The sequence below is a fragment of the Heptranchias perlo genome, chromosome 17 (assembly GCF_035084215.1).
Source record: "Heptranchias perlo isolate sHepPer1 chromosome 17, sHepPer1.hap1, whole genome shotgun sequence".
In the NCBI taxonomy this organism is placed as follows: Eukaryota; Metazoa; Chordata; class Chondrichthyes; order Hexanchiformes; family Hexanchidae; genus Heptranchias; species Heptranchias perlo.
Genome location: NC_090341.1, coordinates 27,650,606 through 27,669,297, shown reverse-complemented (window position 1 = coordinate 27,669,297; position 18,692 = coordinate 27,650,606). Strand labels below are relative to the sequence as shown.

General features: G+C 38.8%; 1 protein-coding gene across 2 annotated transcripts in view; it reads right to left on the bottom strand.

Moving 5' to 3' along the window:
- Positions 1-18,692, bottom strand: part of pxk (PX domain containing serine/threonine kinase) — a 57,530-nt gene that overhangs the window by 27,246 nt on the left and 11,592 nt on the right. For both annotated transcript variants that reach the window (XM_067998806.1, XM_067998805.1), the window contains exons 3-12: positions 18,506-18,553; positions 17,431-17,617; positions 15,607-15,684; positions 13,883-13,956; positions 12,912-12,986; positions 11,203-11,307; positions 9,881-9,982; positions 9,580-9,741; positions 8,290-8,407; positions 2,702-2,780 (exon numbers count right to left, since the gene is read on the bottom strand). In XM_067998806.1, coding sequence (XP_067854907.1) covers positions 2,702-2,780; positions 8,290-8,407; positions 9,580-9,741; positions 9,881-9,982; positions 11,203-11,307; positions 12,912-12,986; positions 13,883-13,956; positions 15,607-15,684; positions 17,431-17,617; positions 18,506-18,553 — 1,028 coding nt within the window. The remainder of the gene's footprint in view (positions 1-2,701; positions 2,781-8,289; positions 8,408-9,579; positions 9,742-9,880; positions 9,983-11,202; positions 11,308-12,911; positions 12,987-13,882; positions 13,957-15,606; positions 15,685-17,430; positions 17,618-18,505; positions 18,554-18,692) is intronic.

Here is an 18,692-nt window from a genome sequence, read left to right as displayed (position 1 = left end):
TTGCTAGCACATTCCTGAACTTGGGCAGCCAACATCACTTGTTCTTCCTCACTTAAGCATAGTATCATCCTGTGATCCCTCATCCAATTCACTGTGCGCTGTCCATATCCAGGTATCAATTTGTTGGTACTAGGCTGAGGCGGTGCTGGTTCCACAGGGAGTATCCTAGGAGGCAATGGCAGGGGCTTCACCTTGTTTCTTCATTTGTGTAGGACAGTGTCAGTATGTAAAATTATGGTAGCACAGTCATTGCACAATGTTTACAGCGATATATCAGGTTAGTAGTCTGCCACCGAGATTTAGCTGTGCTACATTACTTTACATAAGCATAACGTACGAGGGACCTAGCCGTTAACTCTGCAGTGATCTCCAATTTCGCCATCCCTTATATGCTCTCATTTCCAATTATCTCCAGTGTAGCCTCCTTGAATGGGTTTCTTCCCTTCTACTGAATGCCATCTTATCAAGCAAGTAGGAAAAAAATGTCATGAGGCGCAGCAAAGGACAAAGAATTCACAATGTCAGGGAGCTGTATAATTTGTGTGGCACTGAAATATTGTGTATGCATGGCCAAGACAATGCTGAATAAAGTGGCTAACTGGAAAGTGTCTTGCTGTGCACATGATATGTCAAGTATACTTACAAATTGGCTATTTCACAAACTGTACTCTTGGCATTTAAGGAATTCTAGCAATATATCAGTGTGTTAATTTCAGCAGTGTAATGGTTAATATCATCATACCAAACTGCGTCAAGCAGCAGCGGCAAAAGATGAGAGGTTGGTCTGGGATAACTTTTACTCATGCTCATTTGTGACAAGTGCTGAGCATAGATAGCATTCCTAGGACAAACCTTGGTCGATTTCTTCAAATCTGTCTTCTTTTTCTCACATCCGTTCATGTCCTGAAGATTCTGGAAACGCCATTCATCGTGGCTATTTCTTCCAATTCTTGGAAAACCAACCAATTCTGGGAGAGAGTACACCTCTCAGCCATATATGGTTTCTCTCTGTCCTCTCACTCTCTGAACCAGTGCCTGGTCATCAAACAGCTGTTCCTCTGCTTTCTGTGCTCCGTGTCTGAATCTGAAATTGCTGGTCACAATCAAGTGCTGCTTCCCAAGGAGTTTTAAACTTCAAAGCTCAATAAGGCCCTTGAAATTATGATTAAGCACAGTTTGCAGAGAGCGCTGAAGTGCTCCAACTATCATGCATGGCCAAAACAGGAAGATTGCGAGTTCAGGCATATGCTCAGCATCACACACAAACCAAAAACAATGCATGGTTAACACCTCGTTAGCATACAAACAGTAATTCCCAGATCCTAGGTCCAGGTTTTTAAACCACCTCTACTACAGAAGTAATGTTAAAGCCAAAAAACTTTAAAACACAAAAAAAAATCAATGCATTGTAAGTGCATTTAGTAAATATCCATATTTAGTGCAACTTTATATTAAGTAGAAAAGAAAATACAATTTTTTTGATTTTTCTAATTAAATTTGTTAAAAGAACATTAAAACAATGTATATGTCAAATAATGCTAAATATCAATTAAAATGAATTGCATCTTACAGTTCAGCATAATTGGTTTTCCATAATATTAGTGTTGCTCACTAGGTTCCTGAGTTTACAAAACGCATGAACTTTCTATTACATTAGTAGGGAGCCAATTGCTATTAACCATCCAAGATAAAGCAGCCCGCTTGATTGGCACCCCATCCACCACCCTAAACATTCACTCCCTTCACCACCGGCGCACTGTGGCTGCAGTGTGCACCATCCACAGGATGCACTGCAGCAACTCGCCAAGGCTTCTTCGACAGCACCTCCCAAACCCGCGACCTCTACCACCTAGGACAAGGGCAGCAGGGAACAACACCACCTGCACGTTCCCCTCCACTTGGAAATATATCGCCGTTCCTTCATTGTCGCTGGGTCAAAATCCTGGAACTCCCTTCCTAACAGCACTGTGGGAGAACCGTCACCACACGGACTGCAGCGGTTCAAGAAGGCGGCTCACCACCACCTTCTCGAGGGCAATTAGGGATGGGCAATAAATGCCGGCCTTGCCAGCGACGCTCACATCCCGTGAATGAATAAAAAAAATTTTAAAAAAATCCCACTGTATGGTTCAAGGCAACTTTCAGAAATGTTCTAACACACACTGCATGACAGGCTGATAAGATGTAGATCCAAGCCCACAATTTCCCATATTGTGAGCTCCTGATTTTGATCATGCCCTACTGCTTCATTACAGTCCCTTGCATTCTGTTGTTGGACAGCAATGCTGACTCTCAGCTTGACAGCTGGGCAGGCCTTGAATTGAGGGTCAGACACATTGATCAGGTAAAGTGACAAAGGCAAAAGTGACCACAAGTAGCATCACACCAACATAATAGACAGTGCATTTCTGTGTTAATTTGAGAATGTGATTTTTGTTTCAAGGGTAGTACTGCATTTATTTGTGTTATTGATTTGTGTTGAGATTACCGATCTGGTCTACTTGTGTGTTTTGTAAACTCGGAAAACCTGATAAGCTCAAAAACAGTTCAACCCATAAGTCTACAAAATAACATTAAGCCAACAAAACAAATCCTTGTCCGAATGGCTCCCATTTATCATGCACTTGAAGATACAAATAATTGCTGCATTGCTGTGCAAACTTCCTAAAGCAGGAACTAAACCACATGGTTTTCTACTTACGGTGACTCTAACAGCTGGGCAATTGTTGGCATGCTTGTTTTCCAGGCTTCTGTAGAAAGGATAGACTGCAACACAGATACTGTAAAAGAAAATTCAGATTCCATTCTTAAAAATCATCCTGTTCCTTGCACATTTTTGATTTAGTCAAAGCAATCGACAAAACGGAAGTTAAAAAAAGTGTAGCGCACAGTAGTTATATCTTATAGATTAATATCTCATCTATAATAGGAAATAGGAACTAATCAACATAGATAATTCAGTTGCTTGCAACTACTAATACAGACTCACAGAAATTACAGCACAGAAAGAGCCATTTGGCTCATCACGCCTGTGCTGGTACTCGCTCAACTGGACCAATCTACTTTAATCCCATTTCCACTTATCTCAAACTCCCCCAATTCCTTTCTCTACTGTAATAATTCTTTTCATAAAAGGAACTTACCTCAGACTTTAAAAAAAAGCATGCCATAATATTCTCTCCCCCCCCCCAAAAAAAAACTTCAACTTAGCAGCAACTGTAATGGGAAAGCTTGAGCAGGCAGGAAGCAGTTGGGATTTAGGAAACATTAAATTATGCACATGTATGATTTGTGGCCATGGAACCTCTACTTTCTCTCTTATTGAAAAAGTAATATGTCATAAATGGAGCAGTTTCACCCAAGAAATGTTTGTCAAAACTGTTTTCAAAAAACAGAAAACAGAGAGTAGGAATAAACTGGTCATTTTCGGGTTAGCAGGATGTAACTAGTGCCGCAATGATTGGTGCTTGGGTCTCAGCTATTTACAATCTATATTAATGACTTAGATGAAGGGACTGAGGGTAATGTATTCAAGTTTGCTGACGATACAAAGCTAGGTGGGAAAGTAAGCTGTGAGGAGGACACAAAGAGTCTGCAAAGGGATATAGACAAGTTAAGTGAATGGGCAAGAAGGTGGCAGATGGAGTGCACTGTGCAGAAATGTGAGGTTATTCACTTTGGTAGAAAGAATAAAAAAAACAGAATATTTTTTAAATGGTGAGAAACTGTTAAATGTTAGTCGTCAGAGGGATTTGGGTGTCCTTGTACACGAAACACAGGAAGTTAACATGCAGGTACAGCAAGCAATTAGGAAGGCAAATGGTATGTTGGCCTTTACTGCAAGGGGTTGAAGTACAAGAGTAAGGAAGTCTTGCTGCAATTGTACAGGGCTTTGGTGAGACCACACCTGTAGTACTGTGTACAGTTTTGGTCTCCTTACCCAAGGAAGGATATGCTTGCCTTAGAGGTGGTGCAACGAAGGTTGATTCTTGGGATGTGAGGATTATCCTATGAGGAAAGATTGAGTAGAATGGGCCTATACTGTCTGGAGTTTAGAAGAATGAGAGGTGATCTCATTGAAACATAAAAGATTCTAAGTGGGCTTGACAGGGTAGATGCGGAGAGGGTATTTCCCCTTGCTGGAGAGTCCAGAACTAGGAGACATAGTCTCAAGATAAGGGGTCGGACATTTAGGACTGAGATGAGGAGGAATTTCTTCATCCAGAGGGTCGTGAATATTTGGAATTCTCTATCCCAGAGTGCTGTGGATGCTCAGTTGTTGAGCATATTCAAGGCTGAGATCGATAGATTTTTGGACTCTAAGGGAATCAAGGGATCGGGTGGGAACGTGGAGTTGAGGTCAAAGATCAGCCATGATCTTAGTGAATGGGGGAGCAGGCTTGAGGGGCCATATGGTCTACTCCTGTTCCTATTTCTTATGTTCTTATGGATGGATACTAAATCACAGTCTACAAGTGCACTGAAGCACGTATATATGGAGTTTTATGTTATGCAAGCAGTGAGTATAGCATAGAACTCATCAACATCACTTGTCACATTTTGGGATTTTTAAAACAATTATTCAAAGAAAGGATTTAGGAAACATTAAATGTTGAATTTTCAAAGCAACGGTGTATTCACACAAGCTTAGAAAAGTCCCAAGACTAAATAGACTAGGTTAATATGCTAATAGACTGGACATTGAAGTTTTCCCCAAAGACTGTAAACAAGAAGCAATCTGTTAGCCTGTCTAGGCAATCAATAAACACTTAACACCCAATGTGTTGGGATGTCTCTGGTCCCCAGTGCTCAGCAGGGCTTGTGTGGTAGTCCTTCCCTTCTGACTGTGAACATGAGGATAGAAAACAGAGACAGGCAGTCAGTCAGATCCAACAAAGGCTGTGAAGTCAGTCGTGCTTGCAAACAGAAAGATGTGCGGGCAAGCTGTTGCTAGGCTCAAGGAAGGAGAATGTAGGAGGCTGGTTTGAAGCTATTTTGTTTAAGTCAAGCAAGATGACTCATTGATGCTGGGAAGCGTAGGACATTCATTATTTTGTATTATTACACAAAAAAGTTGTACTGTTTGAATTAAGTGAGATCGATCATAGATGTTGCTCAGTCCTTGCCATACCTGGTGTTTTCTCAGCCCGTCTTCAAAAAGATTGGAGAGGCGTGCACGAAAGACATGAATATCTGGTTCAAGGGGGTGTATATAGGAACTGGCCAATGTAAGTCTACTCCGGCACATAAAGGGAAGTTGGAATCATTTACTGGAGTGACAAGACGCCATTGACCCCGAAATGGATTTCACAGCAGACCGAATTTGTAACACCACTACACAAATTGATCCAGAACTGTATTGACGAGTTCAGTATATGAATGTTAATATTACATTCCATTTGAAACTCAACAATTGCTGAGTGGATAAATACACCATAGGGTACAGCCCTGGGCCCTAAAGATCAATAATCCCTGGCCTATGCCCTATTAATTTATCTCAACTGGAGTGGCAGTAAAGCTGATACAACTGGCCTCAGTTTCCCCAGGCTGGGAAGGATATTTGGCAGGGCCTTGGTCCTGATCATTATCTAAGGATTTTCCTGCTCGAATTGGATGAATGAATATCAGGTGAAGACAAGATCAGATCCTACAGTCAAATAGCTTGCTGATATTCACTGTGCAAAGATACAAACGAAGAATAGTCATGGGCACTGTTAACACCATGGACTGTACCCCAGAATAAGTTACAGCCTCTAGGAAAGGAGCAGTGTGGGAGAAAAATTGGAGAGGGGAAAATATATTTAATTTAAATATTTATGAAATCAAAAAACAACAGTAATGATCATACCTCTGAAATTATAACATTTAAAGCTGTTAAAATCTATAGCTAAATTGCAGCTACAAACTCAGCTACCAAAGTACTTTGAGTTCACAATGCCTGTTTGCCCCAGAAGTATATCCAAAATTAATGTTATTTCAGATTACTTGCCCCAAGGGAACTCTGCTTTAAGAATAACAAAATTGCTAAATCAAGAAACTATGGCAGATAAAAAATGTGAGCTGTTCTGAGGCAATAGCTCGTTTAGTTCTGTAGCAAGCGTGCACCAAGTGAATGACAGTTAAAATGAAAAATTATTCCAGTTGCCATTCTCACTCAAATAATCACAGGATACTAAGAGGGCAGAAATCTAGCATCATACGTAAATACAAAATGTACTTAACCTTATATTATACCAGCAACAAAGTTGAAAGAAGCAACATGACAGTTGTGTGCCATGATTGTGCAGTTTTGTGGCCTTGGTTGGAATGTAGTTTGTGATGGGTTTGAGAATATTTTTAATTACATTTTCAGACATTTAAGTTTATTTGAGAATTTTTTGCTTTTTCTGTAACTTGAATGAAGAGTGACAGCAGCTGTGTGATACTGTACCACTTGATACACCTGTCTAAAACAGTCCTGACACTGATCCTGATGACACACTCATTGTATAAAATTGTTTTGGACTCACAAAACGCTACCATCCAACATGAAACATCAATGACTTCATTCACATTACATCACTTTCAGCTTATTGATTCTCAAGATGTGGGCATGGCTAGCAAGACCAACATTTATTGCCCATCCCTATTTGCCCCGAGAAGGTGGTGGTGGGCCGTCTTCTTGAATCGCTGCAGTCCATGTGGTGAAGGTGCTCTCAGGATGCTGTTAGGGAGGGAGTTTCAAGATTTTAACCCAGCAACAATAAAGAAACAGCAAAAATGTCCAAGTCAGGATGATGTGTGACTTGAGGGGAACTTGAAGGTGATGGTGTTCCCATGCACCTGGTGCCCTTGTTCTTCTAGGTGGTGGAGATCACAGGATTGGGAGGTGTTGCCGAAGAAGCCTTGGCAAGTTGCTGCAGTACATCCTGTAGATTGTACTGTGGCTGTAAGTGTGTACTCTGGTGGTGGAGGAAGTGGATGTTTAGACCGGAGATTCCCCCCCCCCCAATATCCAATGACTTCAGTTTTATTAGGGCTCCTTAGTGCCACACTCGGTCGAATGCTGCCTTGATGTCAAAGGCGGTCACTTTCACCTCACCTCTGGTGTCCGTGTTTGGACCAAGTCTGTGATGAGATTGGGAATAGCGAGAGACAAAAAAACGCTTGGCTTTTCCTGAGTCCAGCAATTAATAATTGCTCCCAGAGTATGCTGTTGTCGTCATCATCATAGGTACTGGCTTGAAATTATCACTGAGCCCAGCACTATAAAGGGAGATAATTTAACACAAAGTTGTCTTTAAGCACTCATGTTTCTTAACACTTTTGGTCGCAGTAACTATCCATGATGCCACCAGCATTTAGAGTTTCACCAAAAAAAGCAAAACAGATAGAAATGGCAGACCAAGTGGAAATTGCAGACCAAGTGGCACAATGGGTTAGCATGCTACTCTTTCACCTGGGTTATTATTCACCCAAACGAATAGCAGTTTAAAACTTGCTAATTGCATTTCTAACAACTCTAGCTGGCAGACTTTTCCTGATTGCTAGGTAAATTATATATAAAAACAGCCTGTTTGCAGTTTACATTGCTTGTCAGGCACTGCTGCCTCTGAAGGAGCTGGGAAAATCACATTAGGAGAGTTCAGACTCATCTGGGGAAATAATGCTGTCTGATTTGCCTACTGGCATTACGCTAGAGTCAGCACAGTGTTGTACGGTACTGGCAGCAGAAGTGTTGTAAGGTACGTGCAGCACAAATCTTGTCCTGCATATGTTACAACCTCATCAGCTTTTAAGTTTTGTGAGATAAGAATTAGTGAAAAGTATTGTCATCAACAACAACTTGCATTTATATAGCACCTTTAACGTAGTAAAATGTCCCAAGGCGCTTCACAGGAGTGTTATCAAATAAAGTTAGACACCGAGCCAGATAAGGAGATATTCGGATAGGTGGTCACAGAGGTAGGTTTTAAAGGGGCACAATACAACATTTCAAAATGCTTTGATAATTAAAGGGCAAGTGATCTGCATTCTGACGAGGTTGTCAAGAACACACCTAATACTGGGATAATGGAAGCAAGACAAATAGATGCAGAAGGTTTAGCAGCAGTCTTCCTTCTCCATGTGCAATTGCATTAGAACACTGACAAATTCAAAAATCACAGAAGCTCATGGTATAATGATTGAACTTACAAGCTTAGAGGGAAAAAATATGCATGTAATATCAACTAAGACACATCAACCAGGCTTGTAAAAACATGTTAGTAATAATCAATAAATAAAGAAGTGATTAAAAAGAATTCTAACCTATATATGATGAGGGAGCAGATGGGAAACTGTCCACTGGCACTGAATCTGGTGGCCTCCCATAAGTCATTTCATATAGTAAGTGGCCAAAGGAATACACATCAATAGCTTCTGTAGTCTATAAAGTTCACATATACAGAACAAATTTATTATACATGCTAAATGTGATAATCAAATATTGCAATGTGAAAATGAAACATTTTTCCCTTTCTAAAAGATTCCAGCCAAGGACATCGCAACTAAGGAAGACGATACGGTCGACTCACCCCTCCGATTTCCTCTTTGTCCTTATTTCTAGGGAAGCACTTTCACCTCTCTCCCCCCACCACCCCTCTTGACTGACATCTTCTCCAGAAATCAAGAGCTTCACATGTAGAGAATCAAAATCTGAACACAAATCTTGTTACTCTATGGGAAGCCATCTCCAGCCCACCTCCACACAGGAATTTTTAGATAATTTTACAGGAAAGATTTCCCCAAATATCTGAATGAAAGATTAAGTAGTTACTTTTTTAACCTTTAAAATATAAGAAAAGATTTCTCATCATCAACAGTAAAAAAAAGTCTAAATTCATTCCCAATTGTTATTCAACTTGACAAACTACAGAGGTGAAATTCAACTTTGGTGGGAAAGCAAAATGGGCAGTAGCGAATCGGCCGCCCACTATACACCCCGCCTAGTTTTCCTTTTCAATGACGGAATGGGTGGGGTATATAACGGGCAGCCGATTTGTTACCACTATTTTACACCCTATATGCTCCGGAGGCAACAATGTTTGTAACAACTTAATTGTGAAACTATCCTAATCAGTCTCAGAATAATTAATTAGCCTTGTGGTCATTGTGAACTTGGATTTGGACACTTGTGTGTTCGAAAAAGAGGATCCAGTCTTCATAGCAAAAACAAACAGTATTTTTGGGTTTCACCTATTATGAACAATAACGAATTTTAAATTTATTCCAATTTCTATTCCGCAACATTGTAACTGTTTTGTAGTCAACAACCCAAAGGGTAAAAAACTTCAATCCCAGCCTTAACTAGCATTCAATCTCACCGGCCCTGAATTGCATCAGTTCTAATGCCTGGCTACTAGATAAAGCACTTCTTTACTAGGAGAGGAAAAGCTAAGACTAACTGTACCCTGTAAAAGTGCCTCTTTTAACTGACCTAAGGCGATGCAATACGAACCAATAGTGAGGAAAAGGGACCCGAAACAAAAACAAGTGGAGGATAGCAGTTTTAAAAGAATCAAAATATTTATTCACATAATGAGGACAGTGAATACTCACATTGATTTTCCTGGACTGCGTGTAATAAGGTCTATAATAGCTAGGCAATCCTAACAATGAGTTTTCTAAATCCAGTAATTTACATGCATCTCCATCAAGCATCACATTTGAAGGGTGAAGGTGTCCATACGGAATTCTTTTTTCGTGAAGAAACTTCAAGACCTAGAATCAAAATCAAACTGATCACCAAGGTGTGCACTTACCAAAACAAAACAAAAAATACACAAATGTCAAGTAGAATTATTTTAAGGAACATTAAATGAGGTTAATAATCAACAATTTTAAAGACAGATAGATTTACCTCCAGTATTTGTCTCCCAAACGTTTTTATCTGTTGAAGGTCAAGCCCTTGAATTTTCTTAGGGCTGCAGTATTTCTTCATAAAAGGATCTTTTGGTTTAGCCTTTATGCAAAATAAATTACATTTAACAGAATTGCAATTTATCTGTGGTTAACTGGAATGTTCTGTAAGTGGTCCGAAGAACAGGCATATTATTGGTTTGTGATTGATGGCATTCTTAGCAAAACAGCAACTGAGTGATTATGGTCCGATGTGTCACAAAGTTAAGGGCCAAACAGTTAATACTGGACATTCTTTGTAACCAAACATAAACCAAATTAGATTACAACTACTTTATAACCAAAGTATGGCTTACTATAATTGAAAATATAGTTAAATCTATTTAACAAGAACAGAGATGCAAACAAAATCTATACTCTATATTCATAATTACATAAAAATATTTTGTTTGGATTTTAAATAAACAAATTTATTTGTAAATTTCGTCAGCCTTTTACAAGAGCATGTAATGTGTATACTTCAGAACATTCAAATACCTCGGTTGATCAACATGGAGATAACTAGTCTCTCTAATCAACCAATCAGTAACATTTGAAGCACTACAAGGTTGATGGTTTTTAATTTTCTCTAATCTTACTGCAGCTGTATGAAACACCACTTTACAGTTTCACCAGTAGACAATGAATGTATAATATTGCTCACAATGAAATCAGAGTAAACCGTGATATGGAAATGTTGCTCATTTGCCACAATGTACCCTCAGCTTTGAAAGATTATTTACACAATTCTTTATCACATCATTAAATTATTTTCAGCATGCTGTTTCTTGTTTCTAAAAATGTCTTCTTAAAACACTGCAACATGACTAGAAGATGGCTCTCCAAGAGATGAACTGTTTAATATGACTGTATTTTCAACCACATATATGGTCAATGAATATGGGAGTTTCAGGTTCACAAACCAGCTCAGTTAGTGATTAACTTTGCAGCTGAACAGAACTTCAAACTTAAGAGCAGTCCTGGAGGCGTCCACAGCTATTATTAAGATGAGGCCTGAGGACCAATTTTGGGCGAGCCTCTGGTGCATGCTAGGAGCCTCTTGACCATTCTGCATCTGAAAACGGGATGAAAGCAATTTCTAGACCTTGGGTTGCAATACTGTGATGCCTTTAGTCGCTGTTGGCAGCAAAGGGGGTGATAGAGGAATGTTAAAAGTATCAATGTTCAGACATAAATCAAATTCTATTTCTGAAAATTCTGGCAGAAAAGATCTTTGAAAACAGCTTAGTCTAATTTAATATTATGTTATTTAATGGGACGTACCTTGCAGATATAATCTCTTAGTGTTCCTTTCTCATTATACATTCGGATTACGAGTCCAGACGATTCGCTAGCTGTGGCAAAGGTGACAGGATAGATATACGGGTGCTAGAGGTAAAAATAAAAATAACGTTTTTCTCAGATCAGAATTCAACTCACACTGAATCAAAAGGTTTACCAGCAGCTTTGTAGTAATAAAAATGTATACTATTGACCCCTTCCCCCAATGGTTCAAAGGACAAATCAAGGTGCTGAACCACATAGAAGAGGTCCAGATCTGATCCTTAGTTGCTGCTAATTCAGCCTATATTATCTAATGCATTGCCAGGAAAAGGGGAGAGGGCAAGAGAGACCCAAAATTGGTCTAGAGAGGGGAAAAGTCCATCAGAGTTCCCACCTCTGATCTAGCAGCCTGGGAAGCACACATGCATAAATTTCAGATGAGAAATGGCCTTCACTATGATGTCCCCAAGATTGAATAGCCCACCAATCCTTACTAACTAGACTCATACCTGAAGAATTTTCACCTGGGCAAGTTAGTGAAGTGCCTATGTAACCAGCGAGGGCTAGCTCATTGAACAGAATAGTGGAGAAAATTGAAGGAGAAAAAAAAAAATCACTTGGAGAAGTTAGAAATATTTAAACTAGAATTTTACTTTTCAGTTTTAAAAAGTCAAACCTTTTGAGGAGCAGCACCATATGGTCCCCAAAACAGTATGTCCAAAAGGCAGCCTCATATCCACAAGTTAGATTTGAAAAAATATATTAGATGAGGCACTGAACAAATTCTGTACTGTGTGTATACAAAACAACTGGAGAGACTAGAAAGTGGCGGTATGAGAATAAGGATGGTGGCAATTCTCACCCAGGCTCTTCAACATAGATGAAACTGCTATAGAAGGCTCAGGAAGCATGAGTAAGAACTGCACGATTTTGATTTGAGTACAATATGGGCAGCCAAGATAGAAGCTATCAAGAAACGGCTAGTTTAGATCACAGTTTTTAAAATGAATCTTTCTTCTTCACAGAAATAACTTTTCATCTAAATAATGAATTTGAAATGGGAGGGCTAATAGGAACAACATTCATTTTATAAATGTGTATTTTTACTTTATCTGTATCTTGCTGGCCAAAAGCAACTGCATAATGTTAGATATCGTGACCAGTAGGTTGGTTTTAATTAATCTGATTACTCAGTAAAAACGTTATTAAAACAACAGAAAACCTACTGATTATCTTATGATGCACAGAGCTCATCAGCAGAACAGTTCTCTCTTTGCTGGCAGAATTTTGCCATTTTTTCCTCTTTCCTTCACTACTCCATCAATTTCTCAGAAGCACCAAGCAGGTATTGTGGGAATCAGCCAGATCCTTTAGTGACGATTTGTTCTCAAACCTCACATTTCTTTCTTCTCTTATCTCTCTCTTTTCCCCTCCTCCCCAGCTTGGTAAGAAGATAGTATTGCACTTAAAATCCACAAAGGAGCCTTCCATTTAGCACTGCAGCCAAGATGTGGTGAAATTTAGCCACTGAAAGCAGTAACAGATTGCCTCTGAACTGAAGCCCAAGCATGTATGACAGTTTGATTCTAATGCTTGCTGGTCAAGTACAACAGTAGTTACAGTATCATATATTAACTGTAAATGTCCAGAATAGCTCAAAACTTCATAGCTTCTGTTTTGCTTTTATTTGGTTTTGAACGATTACTTACAGACCAAGAAGGTAAAAGCTTCATTGCTGACTGGAGATCTTTATCAGATAGAAACATATCAGGGCCAAGGTCAGCCTGCAAAACAGATCACAAGACAAATACAGGTGAAGACGATTGAACCCATCTTAGCTCATCCATCCAGAAACAGTTGAAGGGTCCCTCACCATCAGTCGTAGCACCCAACTAATTCCAAAGTTCCTCCAATTGTAACTGATAAGAAGTTCAAACTTCTTATCAGTTACAATTGGAGGAACTGATAAGAAGTCAAAAGCTCCACATAAAAATCAACCTACTAAACAGAATCACAACTATATGTCATGGTCTTCCATACTGATATATACAATATATTAAAATCTTATCTCAGCTCACTTCCTGTCAACGTTTCCATTATAAAATTCCCATGTCCACATTTATAATAGAAACTGCCTATGTCAACTTGTCATGTTGTAATTACACTCTTCCCCCTAGTGGGGTGCTGTTTACTTATTTAATAAAATGAATTCCCATTGTTATTTAGGAAATATTAAAGACAAAGATTGCAGATAAAACATACAGTGCAATGCCTGAGCAATTTTTAATTATAAAAAAATTTCTACCACAACACATCAATTCCTGACCTGACACCAGAGAGTTAAGCTTAGCTAGTGCAACTTTCACATACTAGATTCGAGGCCCTGTACAGAGGTACAATTGCATGAAGAGGCTTTTAGAATTATTGGCTAGGTGTTCAATGGAACTCATTAAAAGGTTAAAAAAAACACCCAGATAGCCTTGATCCATAACGAGCAACATTCTTGCTGCTGCACACAAAGGAGCTTTGCAAATGAATCCTGTACGATAACACGCAGTTCAAACTCCAGTTCTCTTGCGTTTCATGTCCAAGATTCCATTACACAAAATGGGCTATAGTGGAGTGAAATTAATAAAATTGCTATGATTTAAGTATCTCAGTCTTTCTAAGTCAGACTTACCCAACTTAATACTTGTCGTTCTTTGGGCTGATCTTTACTTTTTATTAAAAGGTGCCGTTTTCTTAATCTCCAACCTTAAAAAATTACAATTAATGCTTTAGGTTTTCTCCTATCTGTAATAAATAGCATCTACAAATATTTCATCAAGGCTAATGAAAACATTATGTATGTTAATCTTCTCCAAACACAGTACAGTACAAATTTTAAAAACTGCACAGTAATAATCTAGAAGTACTATTACCCAAACCTTTCTCTACAATTTCAGTATTCTCAACAATCATATTCCACCAAAATTAACTCTATCCAATCACATTGCAGACATAAAATTCCAGGATACAATTGACATGACATTCAGGCTCAGACTGAGAGAAAAGAGCGTTGTATTAAATGTGAATTCGGAGGTGAGTGGATCATTGTATGCGCTTTGGATTAAAACAGCAAAGAGATTACCTGTAAAAATCTGGTTTCAAAGTCCAGCAAACGTGCTAATGTATTCACTCAGGGAAATATTTACAGTTCTGCTCACATTGTCTCAGGGCGTTTACAGTAACCGAGGTGAAAGTTTCTGATGAAATCTTAAAATAGAGAATACCCTATCTTACAATAATTATTAAACTACACCCCACACAAATCATTCAACTGTAGCAAGAATTCAAAAACTTTTAAAATTAATACTAATGGTTCTTCTACATTGCTCATGAGCTGAGAAGGATGTTGGACTGCGTGGGGCTAGGAGAGTGGAAGCTAGCTTGAAGCTTAGTGTGAAAGTGGATGTTGCACGGAGGTTTGGAGTGTGTGGGCAATGGGACTGGGTTTTATGGGAAAATTTGTTTTAAAAACGAAAACAAAATTTAAAAAAATTAAATTAGAGAGTGGAGCAGAGGTGGGCTCAGAAGTAGAGTACAGCCAGAGATGGGCATGAGTGCCGACTCAAGTCAAGTCCATGACTTGTTGAGTCCCAGGCATCTCTACAGTGTGCTGTGAATGGAGTTGCTGGTTTTTTCAGGTAATCTCTGCCATTTTATACCAAAGAGCATACAATAATCCATTCACATTTAATGCAACATTATTATTAAAAGTTTTCTCAGTCTGAACTTGAATGTCATGTGAGCTATATCTTGGAATTTTTTTTAACGCTATGTGAATGGATAAAGTTCATTTTGGTGGACTGTAATTGTGAAGAATACTCAAGTTGTAAAGGTTTGGCTTTGATGACTAACAAAAAGTAGAAAATAACCAATTGGAAAGGAAAAATTACAGCGACTATACCAATGAGGAAGAAGAAAACGAACATAAAAACTTAACAGTAACATTAAATTGATACACAGATTAGAGGGGTATGTTAGGCGCAAAAAAGCATGATTTAAAAAGATAAATGGGGAATGGTTTTATCACTGGGGTTCATCTCCCTAACTGGTGAGATAAAAGTTTCCTCTTTGCCAGCTGTTAAGGTCCTATGCAAAACAAATTGGGGCAGTCTCAACCCTTAAGTGTATCAAGAAACTACTCACAATTCAATACTGGTCAAAGAGGCCACAAGAAAATAAAAATGCTATTGCAGCTGGGGCTAAGAATATTGCCGAGGCAGAATAGAGGGATGCTGACACTGGATCTGGTCCATGTTATAATTGAGACAAGTTAGAGTGCATTGCGAACACTAATTATGACACATCTCAACTTGATAAGCACAACTATTCACAAAAAATATAAATAGATTCACTCACCTATTTCCTTTAGTGGTTCTACCACCTCCCAGTTAGGTTCAGAACGGAAGAACATAGATACCTGCTGTAAGGCGATTTCTGTTTAGTGGGTTAAAGATAGGGAAAAGGGGACTGTAAACCATTGAATTTAAATGTTTAATGAGTAACATTGAAAAGAAAGAAATCAATAGCAAACTGAAAAAGTCACGAAGAATAACTTTAAAAACATTTTCCAATGCTGATTTCTATTTACTCTGCCATACCAAACAGGGATATGGCACATGAAATTTTGACTTAAGGGTTACTATTTATATAAAATGCAGAAATGGAGACTTAATTAATTTTTTGTAAATCTCTTACTTGCATCATTGATTCAGTTGCAAGGACCTGCAATACTTTGCTCTATTCCTTTTAGTCCACTCAATTGTTAACAGTAGTTGCCCCATAGTGAATAATGTATCAAAGGTAAATTTTGACTGGATCGATGAAGAATTTCAAAAAGCAACAGCATTTATGCTACTGCAATACTGCATTTAGATACACACGACAAATTTAACAATAAACTCAAATGTTATCCCTAGTGCACTGAGCTAGTCAATCTCAGCTGGGATGGCAGTGGAGGCAAAGGGCTACAATTGGCCTCAGGTTCCCAGTCTAGGAACAAAAAAAAAATCACCAGCCAATGTTCCCGCTTCTGATTGCTATCTAGAGATCTCTGTTGGATGTGAGTGGACGATGTGGGAAAGTTGCCCGAGGCTCAGTGGTTATTGCCCCACAGTCTGACAGCTCTCACTGTCCAAGCTCAAACACAAAGAACTGCCACTTGCACAAGGTACTGGATGACTGTTGGCACTTGCAAAACCACGGCCCAGATTGAATCCTTGTCTTAACGGGAGAAGGCTAAGTGGAGAAAACTTTAAATAGAAATAAACAAGTTGACGCTATTACTATTTTCAGCTTATCTTTAAACAAGCCACATAAATACTGTGGCTACCAGAGCAGGTCAGAGGCTGGGTATTCTGTAGCAAGTGACTCACCTCCTGACTCCACAAAGCCTTTCCACCATCTACAAGGCACAGGTCAGGAGTGTGGTGGAATACTTTCCACTTCCCTGGATGAGTGCAGCTCCAACAACACTCTAGAAGCTCGACACCATCCAGGACAAAGCGGCCCACTTGTTTGGTACCCCATCCACCACCCTAAACATTCACTCCCTTCACCACTGGTGCACTGTGGCTGCAGTGTGTACCATCCACAGGATGCACTGCAGCAACTCGCCAAGGCTTCTTCGACAGCACCTCCCAAACCCGCGACCTCTACCACCTAGAAGGACAAGAGCAGCAGGCACATGGCAACAACACCACCTGCACGTTCCCCTCCAAGTCACACACCATCCCGACTTGGAAATATATCGCCGTTCCTTCATCGTCGCTGGGTCAAAATCCTGGAACTCCCTACCTAACAGCACTGTGGGAGAACCTTCACCACACGGATAGCAGCAGTTCAAGGCGGCAGCTCACCACCACCTTCTCAAGGGCAATTAAGGATGGGCAATAAATGCTGGCCTTGCCAGCGACGCCCACATCCCATGAACGAATAAAAAAATTGATATTTCTAAAAGGTGATGTTTTTGAATATAGGTAAATGTCTGTTTAGTAATAAGTTTAATTAGTCACTATTATTTTTTAAATATAGTATCTGTATTTTGAGAGCTTTACTTACAGCAAAACACTAGTTCAAGTGCCTAGAGTATGAACTATTTGATGGAAGACATAATTTGCAGTAACCAAAACTTATCATTAAACCAACTTGTAAAGCACACAAGTCTGTTTTTGTAGTACTGACCAGTGTAGTTAGATGAGTAGTTGATGGGATCAAGAAATTTTTTAACCAGCTCACAGTTGGACAGCATATGCTGTGTTGTGATGAAATTCAGGTAGTTCTGAAGTCCTCGTTGTCTTTCTGCTATGAACTCTCGATCCATATTTCCAATTAGCTTTTTGGGAGGTAGAGGTAGGATCAGGCCTGAGATCTGTAATAAACACATGACATGTCAACAGTATTCTATGTTTAAGTTTTCTCAATAAAAAAATTCAGCTGCTAAAAATCAAGTTCCATTTTGCTGTATATTTTTCAACAGCTCATAAATAATTGTTTAATAAAGTCTGAAAAAGTTCACCTTGTCACATAATTTACATTTGAACTAAACCTTTTTGGCCTCTCTAGCTGTAGTTACTGTTGTAAATGAACAGCATGCTCACATTAATATTTTAGTGAACGGCATTACATCAAGATTTAGCCTCTTTTATGATTTCCAAAACAAATTACAAACATCTTATCAGTCATTTGAACCAAAACCCTAAAAAAGTAGCAACATTAGAAACATTGCAGCATGTGTCAAACATCAGAGCAACTGTGTGCTTTTAAAAAATAGCTTTTAATCCATTACACGCAAATCAGTAACTTTGCAAATTTATTTGAAAAGTAAACACTTCAAACTGGTCTTGAACTCCAAAAGGCTGGCCTTTCATAGTATAAGATTGATTTTTCTGACTTTAAGTATTACAATGGCACCCTTTGAAGTACAGTAATTAGTTTAAAAATTCTTGTAAGCAATTTCATTCTTACGACAAAGTACGACTGTTCAAATTTCAGCCCTTAAAATAATCATTCTTCACAGTTTCAAGATATGAAGTTAGTGCAAAACTTATGACATTTTGGAACTCCATCTAACAAACTGCAATAACTCCTTTTGGAAGTCAGAGGCTAAATTTTACACGTATTTAATTTCCATAATCTCATAATATTAAGATTTGCTCACAGAAATGTTTTTTCTTAATAGGTCTCCCATTTTTCAAATTTCACAAAACTGGTCTGCTCCTGCAGCACATCAAAAATAATGGCAACATAGATAAGATACCTGTAAACTAGTATTCAGCACATCAAAGTCACTGTATCTTCTGATAATCTGCAAGTAATCATAAAATATATTAAATATTTGCTTTACTATAAAAGTCATTACTTTTGAGTCTGTGACATTCTGCAACTACACTGCAGAGAAATATTTCTGGTGATACTTAAGACAAGATGATGTTAGGTTCAATAAG